The sequence below is a fragment of the Salminus brasiliensis genome, chromosome 20 (genome assembly GCF_030463535.1).
Source record: "Salminus brasiliensis chromosome 20, fSalBra1.hap2, whole genome shotgun sequence".
NCBI classification, from domain to species: domain Eukaryota; kingdom Metazoa; phylum Chordata; class Actinopteri; order Characiformes; family Bryconidae; genus Salminus; species Salminus brasiliensis.
The window spans coordinates 17,878,799-17,891,070 of record NC_132897.1 but is presented as its reverse complement, the minus strand read 5'-3'; the positions used below and the strand labels follow the sequence as shown (position 1 = coordinate 17,891,070).

General features: G+C 39.4%; 1 protein-coding gene across 4 annotated transcripts in view; it reads left to right on the top strand.

Moving 5' to 3' along the window:
• The window catches only part of bmp2k (BMP2 inducible kinase), a 38,784-nt gene that overhangs the window by 13,167 nt on the left and 13,345 nt on the right, over positions 1-12,272 (top strand). For all 4 annotated transcript variants that reach the window (XM_072664407.1, XM_072664406.1, XM_072664405.1 and 1 more), the window contains exons 2-10: positions 6,436-6,554; positions 7,207-7,312; positions 7,719-7,861; positions 8,909-9,030; positions 9,470-9,551; positions 10,797-10,929; positions 11,582-11,685; positions 11,813-11,892; positions 12,067-12,215. In XM_072664407.1, the coding sequence (XP_072520508.1) occupies positions 6,436-6,554; positions 7,207-7,312; positions 7,719-7,861; positions 8,909-9,030; positions 9,470-9,551; positions 10,797-10,929; positions 11,582-11,685; positions 11,813-11,892; positions 12,067-12,215 (1,038 nt within the window). The remainder of the gene's footprint in view (positions 1-6,435; positions 6,555-7,206; positions 7,313-7,718; positions 7,862-8,908; positions 9,031-9,469; positions 9,552-10,796; positions 10,930-11,581; positions 11,686-11,812; positions 11,893-12,066; positions 12,216-12,272) is intronic.

The following is a 12,272-nucleotide window of genomic DNA, read 5'->3' as shown; positions in this document are numbered from 1 at the left end:
TGTGTGTCTGTGTGTGTGGTCAAAGCTATACAACCTGCTTCCAAGATCTTACTTCTGTAGTACAGTTCAGTATATCTCCTGAGAGACTGAAGTCTAAACTGTTTGGCAAATCTCAAGATTTAGTGCGCCAGTACTGTGTTAACCCGTAATGCATAGGCCAGGCCAATCAGACCTGGAAACCCTAGGAAACCCCCCTGGAAATAAGCTTGATTTTGAAGATGTTTTTGATGTGGTGATGGATTTACTAAGTGCAGTAAAATGATGGCAAGTACCCTTTTGCAGAATTCGCACATGGAGTTTGTCTTTAGAAGTTTGTGTTGAATCTAAGCAGTCATCGACAAAGCTGGCCGCCAAGGCATAATGATGTAATGGTCTCGCTGCTGGAGCTTGGACAGGAAAATTCCTCTGTAATGATAGGGCCTATTCAGTGTGAGTGGCAGTTCAGGCCTCAGTTCTCATGGGGGGGAAAGTGCTCCGTTCCCATCCCAATAAGCACTCTGCATCGGTCTCTTGCCTGACAACAGTGAAGATTCTAATGATGTTGCTGCTAATGCTGTGCACTTGTTGTTGACGATGAATCTTCCAGGAAGATCGTGCACCTTTGTCCTTCTGGTCAACAAGGTATTGTCAATAGATTTGGGAGGATGAGCTTTTAAGCGTTTGACCAAGGCTTCTCTGCTGTTCTAAGCTTTACAGGTTCCAAGTACGTCCTGTGCTGAGACCCGTTAAACTTTATTGTGCGTGATAAACCTGATGGAGTGTCATATGTTTTGTCACAGGACCTTGTTTGGGTTAAATTCTCTGCCGAAGAAAAGAAAAGTATATTCCTTTGTGGTAGACATTTACACAAACGCATTGGCTATTGACTGTGATGACAAAAGTAATAAATTTCAATTTTGTTAGTTTGGCAGAATGTAGTGTTAAAAACCTAACCTCCAGTCCTGCCCTGAGATTTTGCTCTGTGAATAAGTCAGCTGTTTAACTGATCAATTGTGTGTTAGATTTGTTAAGCAGTAAAGACTACTTTCACAACTAACCTGCATCTGCTTTTTAAGAAATGAAACAGGGGCTACATGACCATCTGAATCGGATCATTTTTAGTAGATAATTGATTTTAGAAATGGCAGATGAACAATAGAAGAAATAGATGATGTCAATGTTTCTATGTTTTACACACCTATCTATCTGTGTCTGTCTGTGTATCTATCTGTGTATATGTTATGGTTCTCAGTGTATATGTTAGTGCTGGGTGATATGACTGTATTTGTAGTACTGTATGTGTTTCTTGTATATCAAAATGTCTAGCAAGAGCACTATACATAATACACATAATATACATACAGACACAGAACTGACAAAAAAAAGCCCTCTGCCTCATCAGCTGTGTACCCCACCCCCCGCCGCAGGCCCTCTTCTCAGAGAGTTAATGAGTTATGTGGTACTTCACGTATAGAAAGCCCTCTAAAGGGGAGAGAATAAAAAAACACTGCCCTGTGATTTATTGAGAACTTGATCCTGCAACATATGGGCTCTATCAGTGGGCAAACAGCGCCACTGTGACTGAGAATGCCCCAGCTTCTCTAAAGCCACCTGCCTTCCCAAGACGCTTCATCTGTGGGATCACAGGCTTCCCATAGAAAGACACGTGACAGCTGTTGTGTGCGTGCATGTGTGTGTGTGTGGATCAGTGGATGCTAGAAAGGGGTTTTCCAGCAAGCCAGGCACACAGTGTATAGCCTGTGAGTGGGTGGCACTCTTCACTTGCTTCCTAGACTCCAACTTGCCCTATCAGCAGATTTGGACCTGGACAAGTACTTTGTCTCTCATGGCTCTAGAGCACAGGCACTCTTTTGAGTGAACAGACTTGCATAGTGAGGCAGTTATCTCCTAAATCCAGACATGTTATTGTGTGTCTGTCAGTACTAAAAGATGTGATTTGAATTCCTCAAATGTATCAGATGTTCAGATGTATGCTATGAACCATGTCTTATTTTCATTCACCATATGCATACAGTAGTTGTCATACATGCAAATGTTTCATCTTTTGGTAAAATTTGCTGTTTTGAATTATTTAATATGTCGTTCGCAGGAACCTTTGTTGGGCCGTTGCTGTGGATTGTTGTGAGAGTTGACTATCCCATGCTCAAATTACATCGCAATGTACACATTGCTCATTCACAGTGTCACGGGTTCAAGTGAAATATACGTTTTTTAAAGGATTGTTGTGTGGATGTAATGATCATCATCAGTACCACAATAACTGAAAACGCATACCGGTGTGCCATCAATACAATGTAGATAATATATCGCCTAGCAGTAGTTGTAAGACTTTGTTTGTAATAATTAGATATAGTATTTGTAAGTGTAGTGCAATCTCACACCTGCAGCCTTAACTGTGCCCTATATGTGTGCTCAGTTGCTATTGAATCGTCTGTCACTTTGTAAATTGTGTCAAGAACATCATAACGCAGGATGATCATAGCTTCTGACCTGGTTACACTTCAGTAAGCCTTAGAACAGCCCAGGACAAGGTCAGTCTATCAGTGTTTGCTTTTAGCACAGTAAATCTCCACTTGGGTCTCATTTCTCTCAGCCACAAAGAACACTTCCTGTGTTAGTTTTTTCTTTTTAATTGGGTACACTGTACTTTCACAATATCTTGTGATACTGAGTCACTTTTTTTTTCTTGACTTGTTAGTAAGTTGGTTTTACGGTCATGGCCACACTTCCTGTGAATTCCTGGGGAAAAAAACCCTCACACGTTTTTTGTTCTGTGTTTTTTTTTTTTGTTTGTTTGTTTATTCTGGTTTAAAGAAGGCACCCTTTGACCTTTTGATTTGACCTTGGAGAACATCTAGGAGATATTTTAAACCAGGGATGGCGAATTCTTACAAGCACAGTTGAGACAAATTACGAATTCTTTAACCTTGCTCTAACCCACTGTAAGATTGAAAGCTTAGTTTGTGCTGTATGTAACATTGGCCTTCTGATTTCAGAATGAACTAACTAAGCGAAGGACAGGCTGTTTCTCGACACTGTGCTCAGTATGACTCATCAACATGCAGCTGTAGGAGAGCGCTCCTTTGCTTGCTCAACTGTGAACCCTGACATACTTTCTTTGCTGGGTGAGAGAGAACCTTTCTCCTTGAAAACAAGGCTTGGGTTTAGTGTCGGGAAGCCTAACCTGGGTCTCTGTGTGTGTGTGTGTGTGTGTGTGTGTGTGTGTGTGTGTGTGTGTTCTCAGTGAGTTGATTAGCTGGCCACTGTAGCGTGTAGTGATAAGTATCTCCCATGAGCAGGTTTAATGATAGAAACGTGCAGCTCTGTTTGGCTCATGCTGCTTTTGGCTCTCTGTTATTGTAAGGAGACATGATAATTAAATACCCAGGGCCGAAGTTTGGCAAAAAACAAAAGGCTGCACAGCTTTAGAAAAGCTTTTTTTTCTTTTTTCTTTTTTTTTGTATAAAGGTTTTTTAGCATGCTAAAGTGGTGCCAAAGTCTCTTGCACGAAGAGGATCCAGCAGTCTTGGCCAAGCCTTGTATATAAAGTAGCTCTCTGAATCGGAATGTGTCCATTTTTCATAATTAGATGTAAGTACTGTGTTTTGTAGATGGAATTAATCTTCAAATGTATTCATTCACACTTTTTTGTTGAAGTCTACGATTATAGCAAAATACCAAAAAATTGCAATTTTTTTTATTTTAGTTACAGAGCCATGAAATAGTATTTGCCCCTCATGACACCCCCCCTCCCCCTCCTCATCATCCATTCGTGTCCAGTCTTGATTACTAGTTTATTTTTAACATTACACAGGATTTAACTTATGTTCCTATCCAGAATGACTTTTAATCATGTTGTTCAGGTAGAAAAAATTGTGTTTGGAGTCTTGTCGAAGGACTCTTATTGGTGACGTATGTTGTGCTTGCCCAGCTGGGAATAGAACCCTACCCCTCTGCTGCAGGGAAGAGATCACTACCCTCTATGCTAGATCAAGATAAACATCAGGACTTTTCCAGCAACATGAAATTGGCTTAAAGCTACTTCATCACACTATTTCAAATGAAATTATGGAGAAGATTCAATATCATTTGCTTTAGGGCCTGGGCAACTTACTATAATTAATGAAACCACGAATTCTGCTTCTCCACCAAAAAGTCCCGTAGGAGAACATCTGGTCATCAGTCCGCGACCTATAGTTTAAGCGCAGTAGGGTATGTAGCAGGACCAGAGAATGACAGCAAGTCCACCTCTGACTGGATTAGAAGAAAAAATTTTTTAGAGCTTTGTAGAGTGGCCTAGTCAAAGTCTTGGCTTGGCCCTTGCTGAACTGTGAAGGCAGGAGGTTAAATTGACACTTTATGCTTGAAAGGTGTGGGTAAGTTAAAGTCATTCTGCAAAGAAAAAAGACCGGAATCTCTGCTTAGCCATGAGAAAGACAGATTGTCAGTTATAAGGAGCACTTGGTTGCAGTTACTGTTGCTAAAAGTGGCACAACTAGTTATTAAGTAAAGAAAGTTACTTTTTTACACGGGTAATGTCTCATGTTCTTCATTGTTTTTAAAATCTGTGTGAGAATCTGAAACCATTTTGTGACAAATATCCCAAACAAGAGGAAGCCAGAAGGGGGTAATTACTTTTGTAATATCAAAGAAAACTAATTTTAATTTTAATTTAACATCATTAAATAATCCACGTCTACAAACTTATTGGTGGCTTAAATCAGATTCTTTTTAAAATATAAACATTTTAATAAATAAATAAATAATAATATTTATAATAAATAAATAAATATTTATTTATTTTATTTATTTTCTATACCTGAAAACAGACAGGCTATGATTTCACAGAAAACACTGTTGTGCTTGGCCCCTTTCTCCCAGGTCTCTCCTGCTGGGTCTCGATCCAAATACATTCCCTATTCATGTCGGCTAAGCAAGCATGAGTTTGTTGGACAACAAGCACTCCTTTGTAGGCCCTGCTTTGTACCGGGCTTTCGCTCTCCCTGACGTCCACTCCATGACTCAGCATGCCGTTAATGAGAAATGGCTGGCCGCTCAGATGCTGCCAGGGTTCATTCATCCTCCATCAGATGGGCCAGACCTTGTCAAGGCATGGCTTCCTTTAGCACCATTTGCCAGGTCGTGGCACCCTGCTTTCAAGCCTGCAGTAACCATCACTGACCTCTCCATGTGAATGCTTCACACTTCAGATGGCAACAAGTAGATCTGGTTCGACACCTAAGGTTTCAAATACTTGCCCGTTTTTAGGAGCTTGAAATACTTTTACTGCACAAGTAGAACATTTTCTAATGTTCATACATTACTGTAGATGCAGCAGGTAATAAAATTTAAGCATGGTTAACAGAGTGTGACTTAATATGTGTATACAGAAACAATCTGTCCTCAGTAAAGACCCTTTGTGTTAAAATCAGATGGGTGGGTGTAAAGGGCGCATTACGTCAAATGCCTCTAGATGCTGTCCAGACTGCTCTTGCTGAAGCACTCTTTTTCCAATAGATATGTTTAAAGTCACGATCAGCATGCCGTCACTGACACAAGAAATCTTTGTATCTCACTAAGAGTATCTGTGATAGAAACGAGAACTCTAAATCTCTTTTCCCCTCTTGATCCATGAATATACTATATCTTCAGAGTGAGCATGAAATGTGTGTTTATCTGTCTAGAGTTGATAAATCAACCATGTTGCCTTCTATCGTTTCCCCTCCCTTCATTGTTACTTCTCACATCACTGCTTATTGTTCAGCAAGCTGTGTAAGGAGCATTTTTTATGGTGTTTTCGAAACAACAAGTTGTATAGATCCTTGTTTCCTGTAGGCAGAATGACTGTGAAGAATGTGTCTATGGTTCTCAAAGGGAGGTCTAGAGACAAGGACACATAGCCAGGAGGTCCAGAGGCCAGTATAAACTTTTGATAAAAGCAAGATAGAATTTATGAGGTGTGCAACAATATCACTGTGTTCATCACTGTATAAATTCAACCCAAATTTTAAGTACAGTGACGACTGCATGCAGAATTAATGACAGTGGCAGCAGGGCACAATATAAGTAGGCAAGGAAATGGTTACAGAGCACCCCAGTTGTAGAATGAAGGGAACAACTCAAAATAAATAGTGAGGCTGGACATTGATAAAGGCTAAAAGCTACTTATTACTAGAGAGGAGCTCATGATCCCATCAAATAAATATAATACATATTTGTGAAGTGCATTTTGTACAAGTGCTGAACAGTGTGTTGAGTAAAGTTTGTTGACTAAAAAGTTTGTTGACTAAAAATTGCACGATATTCACATAAAGTAAGAGATAGCAGTTTTTTCCCTTTAGGTTTTATTTATGACAACAGTAATGTGTTGTGTGGCTGTGTTATACCTAGTTTCCTTCATGTGTATTTGTGTTTATTCATGTATTGTTTTTTTAGGGGGTTTCTCGATGGTGTTCCTGGCCCGCACCCACAGTGGGGTTCGGTGTGCTCTGAAAAGGATGTACGTGAACAACGTACCTGACCTGAACATTTTCAAGCGAGAGATTACAATCATGGTAAGCTGAGTGAACACCACAGATGTGGTAATGATCTCTTAGTGCTATCTCAAAACTCCATGTACTTGCTAACGGTACAGTTTGTTACACATGCATTATTACAATGGCAAAGTTGCAAAGTGATCTCTTCAGATTCACAGTAAGAGCTCTGAATACATAAACCCAGTAGAGAGTAACTTGTTAAATCATGTCATTTCTTTATTTATACCATTACTGACTGTAAACAGTACAGAATCCCTTGCTGTGTTGACTCTTGGATAAGGAAGTTTGCTCAGTGGAAGGATCTGAATGCAGTTGTCTTTTACATGAATTGCGTCATAACCTCCTCTCTGAAATGGTAACTTAATAAGAAAAATAGTTCTTTAAACTTAATGTAACAAGATTTATAAATGATTTGATTAATTCATCAGGAAATATTCATGCTGGCAGTGACAGCTGCTGTTCTCATATCATGTAAAAAAAATAAATAATAAATTAATGGAGAGGCAAGGTTTCTAAATGTACGTGATGAAGTGCAGTACATCTGGTGTTTATTTAACAGTTCTGGAGAAATTAATTTTGGCCAGATGTTGACTTTGATCAGTTTTTGATCAAAGTGAGCATCTTCCTGTGCTAGTGCTGTTGCTAAGTCTTGCTCTGTTTGTCCTCACAGAAAGAGCTGTCAGGCCATAAGAACATTGTGAGCTACCTGGACTCCACCATCAACGCAGTAGGAGACAGTGTGTGGGAGGTTCTCATCCTAATGGAGTATTGTAAAGGTCAGGAAGACTGCTACGCTCCAAACAGCACCTACTGTCTTCCTCTGCATTACTTATCATTCATAAAACATTTACACACGCCTCCGCAACAGTTGAAATGTTTTATGAGTGATCCTAAAAAAGATATTTATAAATGATTTGTAATGAAGAGAAGAATGTTAGTTAGATTCTTCTTATTAGGGATTCACAACATTGCTGTTTTTCTGCAAATTCAAACTTTTAATTAATTATTAAGTCCAGTATAGTCATGACATTGATGTCCATGATAAATGCATGTGTGTGTGCGTGTTTTCTGACCATGTCAGTTGTTTCTGGACATACAGTTTTATATATGAGCAAAGGCCTTCATGTGTAGACTGTTGCAGCTTTGCTAACAATCATGTGTGTCACGTTGTGTTTCTTCCAGCGGGCCAAGTAGTGAAGCAGATGAATCAGAGGCTGCATGTCGGCTTCAGTGAGGCTGAGGTACTTAGAATCTTCTGTGACACCTGCGAGGCCGTAGCCAGACTGCACCAATGTAAAACCCCGATCATCCACAGAGATCTGAAGGTAACTTGTTAATTGCTCAGGTTACTTCTGCTCATTCAACATAAGCTTTGGAACTTATCACTATTGTGTAGGAAGCTGTTTGGTATACCGTGAAATCTCAAATTTCACCATATTTTCTTTAAAAATACTGGATTTTGCTACTAGTGCTTTTTATTGTAAACTCATTTTGGATGCATGGGGCCCATTTAATATTATTATAATGGGGTATAACTGATGCTAACCTTCCAAATTTCCTATTGTTTTCTAATCAGTGGTTATCAAAGGTCATGAGGAGTTATAAATGCTTTTCACAGAGATGTGTGTCCCTCATAAAACCATGTTAAAAATGGATGAAAACAAAAACTTAGTATAAGCTGAAGATGCAAGCACAAACTCGCCCCGGAGTTTGCCTTTGCGCTTGCGTAAGAGCCAGAAGCCTTAATTGTCCTGTAGGAGTTTGTCCTCTCTCTTATCTTTTGTGTAGTTTGAGTTTCTAAGCTCAGTGTCTTCTCCAGCATGTATCATAAGAAGTGAGCACATGTTGTCCTGACCAGGTCTTCTAACGGTGACACCAGGCATCCTTTCCTGACCCAGTTATCTCTCTTGCTAATGTTATTAGCAACAAACATTAGACAAAGTCAGACACAGACAGGGTTGTTTTGGAGGCTGAGGAGCGATTCTGCATGAAAGGAGCATGAACGCCTTTTGGCAGGAGCCTGTGGGAACTTGCCAGTGGTGCCAATCACCTGAATCTTCTGCTCTCGCCAGCCAATAAGATGTAATGAGCAATGGCAGTTCTCAGCACTCCTTAAAGGAGTGCTCCCTGTAAAAATGTTGACACTTCCTTGGCTCTTCTAGCTGTCCTCCATCATGCTAAGCAATTCCCACAACTTTTCATTCATAGTTTCGTCCATATTACGCTTTAATTTGAGATTTGAGAGTTTGACAGTAGAAAATCATAGATACTTGGTTATGTCTTGAAATGTAGCCCAAATTGAGATTTTGTGTGTGTATATGCCAACATGATGTGCTAAGACAGATTCTTGCATTTCTGCACATGTATTTCAGGTGGAAAACATCCTCTTGAATGATCAGGGCAACTACGTCTTGTGTGACTTTGGAAGTGCTACCCATAAAGTGTTGCACCCGCTCAGAGACAGTGTAACAGCCGTGGAGGACGAGATTAAAAAGTAAACATATGGGCTCCAGTTACAGTGATCTACATACTGCATACACTTTCCTAGTTTATACATTAGTCTAATAGTATGTATTGTTACAGTATGTTTTTTTTAATTATACACGTTTATTATTCTAACTAAACTCTACCATAGAGTATCAGTCTTCTCTTCTTCATTCTTCTTGCTTCTGATTGTTTAAGTAATGAATTGCATATCTGGCTCGAGCAGTATTTCATACATCACCACACACCATGTCTTTACCATGTTTGCTGTTTAGTAATTTCAGATAGATTTGTTTATTTGGTTTATATTAGATTCCTGGCTGATCAGGGAGAATTATGTAAATTAGAATTGTTGCAAAAGGTTTCTGTTCAACTGCTTTGCATTATGTAATTTTATGTAAGGCGGAAACCCCAGTAAGCACCTTTTGAACTTCTTCCTTTGTATGCAGGTACACAACCCTGTCATATCGAGCGCCAGAGATGATTAACTTGTACCAAGGGAAAGCCATCACCACCAAGGCTGATATCTGGGTAAGTGCGCACACGACTGTTTTTACGCCCACACACACTGACCCCCCTCATCCTCTTGCATCTGTCTCAATCCCTCTCTTCCCAAACATACAGTTATGCTGCAGATCTAGTTTGGCTGACGCAACCACCAAACTGGTTTCCTCTGTAAATAAGGGTTCTCAAGAGGGAGGGAGTTCCTATGACAAAAAATGACAAATGCATTAAAGGAAATGGAGTCCTGTGTCAGTCACATTAAGAACATTTCCTTTATTTAGTTTCCTAAAGCTCTTTGTGATCGTGTGTGGAAGTGTTGTTGGCTGGCTTGTCTGATGTAAACCGGCAAGATTTTAACAGTGTGATTAAGTGGGAAGACGGATAGGAAGGGGGTACTTTCCATTCTGCCGTACTTCAAAATCAAATCAAACGTGTTATGCTTTCTTTCACCTTCTGGCTGCTGAGCAAGACCATGTATTCTGGTATTCTGAGTGTTTTTGAAAAGTACTTTACAGATTCAAGCAAACTGTTGTAATCCAGCGTTCACTACAGACGTTTAAGTAAAAATATTAGCACTAAACTCTGCTGTATTGTATTGTATTGGTCTAGATATATTTAGGAAACCCATATTAATATCTAATCTTCAAAAGAATGTTTACCTGTACAAAGATAGTGTTACTTCAATAGTTTTCACCTTTTCATACATAAGTAAATGTTCTTTATTGCTATTTAATGTAATTTAACTTCTGCCCGACTTTTCCGAGCAGTACTGCTCATGTGAGGAGGACGTCAAGGCCCAGTAGAAGCAGTAGAAGGGAAGTAAAGAAAAGCTAATGCAGTGACTTGTAGTTTCCTGCCTGGCTCTAAAGAAAGCAGTGAGGTCCTCTTCCTCTTCAGCTCACCCAGAGAGAGACTGGGGTTAATTTACTTCCCTTCTCTCCCAAACCAAGCACTTACAAAAAGCTAAATACAAGGAGAAACCCACATGAGCGAGCAATAGCTTTTCAGAACCGCCCCCCCCCATGTACAAACTTCATGGGCAACATGTCAAAGGCAGCACAGATAAGAAAAGGAAACATATATAAGAGTATTTCCTGTCAGCTTTCGACTTCCCCTAAAAATAGAAAGGATTCTATGAAACAAGCGCATCCATCATGAGCATGTTTGGCCTGAATACTTTCATTTCCTTATGATGTGCTCACATCACATAAGGTGGCACATTTGTTTTTCTGTGCAAATATGAGCTCATATTTCTCTCGTTGTGTCTCTCAGGCACTTGGATGCTTGTTGTACAAGCTGTGTTTCTTCACGCTCCCGTTTGGGGAGAGTCAAGTCGCCATATGTGACGGAATCTTCAGCGTTCCAGACGGTTCAAAGTTTTCCTCCAAACTGCACTGTTTAATCAGTAAGTGTCCTCAGTCATGCCTCTTCTTGATGTGAATTCACTGGAGGAGATGGGTGTGATTCCTCTTGAAATGTATTAACTCTGCGTTTATCTGATGAATGGTAATTAATACGAGGGCAAAAGAAATGTGGTTTGACTTTCTTGTTGATATTTGCCTAGACAGTAGTGCCACCTTCTGGTAGTTGTAGCAAAAGACATGTCTTTGTTTACTATGTTATTATTCATTCACAAATTCTTTCATTCACAATTTCTGTAGACTTATTTACAATTATTTACTGACATTTAACTTAATATGTATAGTTTCATAAATAAATGCCATATTCCAAAAAATTTATAAACCAACAGAAAAACTGATTTTCTAGGTTTAAAGTGTAACAGTTGTATAAAAAAATTACAGCATAATTTAAATGCACAATTAGGGATCAAAATGACAAAATGACAGAATGACGCAACTAAAATTGATGCAGTGGTTTCATTTAAATGAAAGCGAATGAAAAAAATGTGGAAGTTCTCTCTGTGCTTCATAACCTATGAAGTTTCAGCCTTGCCTTGCCACACAAGCCATTATACATGTTTCTAGGAATGACTGTTTATGTAAGCAGCCTGATCTCCACCCTGAGAACTTTGTTACTTTATCTTTTTGCTACTGTAGGATACATGTTGGAACCGGATCAAGAAAAAAGACCAGACATCTATCAAGTCTCTTACTTTGCCTTCAGATTAGCTGGAAAGGAGTGTCCAGTGCCAAATCTATTTGTAAGTCTTTTTTTAAAGCGTATGCAGTAATTAGAGCATTGTAAAGCAAAGCAAAGCCAAATTAAGGAAGGATATTTTGAAGCAGTGCTGGTAGAGTTGAGTGGTGACTTTCTGTTTCTGATGGCAGAATTCTCCCATCCCCACCTCGCTGCCAGAGCCGCTAACAGCCAGTGACATCGCTGCTAAAAAGAGCCTGACAAAAGCCAGGTAATTTGTGTTGAAAGAGAATATGATTATCTTTGTTCTTGTCCTCTTAATTTAGCTAAATGCAGTGAATCAATTTTAACTTAATGGCTTTGATTGTAATTAAAACATAAGTCATCAAAATAGTTTTATAACATTGATGAATACTGTACTGAAATTCTTTTTGAATTACTGCAGAATAACAGAGTCTGTGGGCCCCACGGAAACATCCATTGCGCCGAGGCAAAGGCCAAAAGCAGCCAACAGCAATGTCCTTCCACTGCCTAACTCCGTAACGCCAGTAAAAATGACTGTTCTATCTGGAACTGTCAGCAATGGTCAGAGTGGTAAGGGTCTGTTTGTTGTTTGTATCTCACTTGTTCTATACTCATGCGTCTTAATTT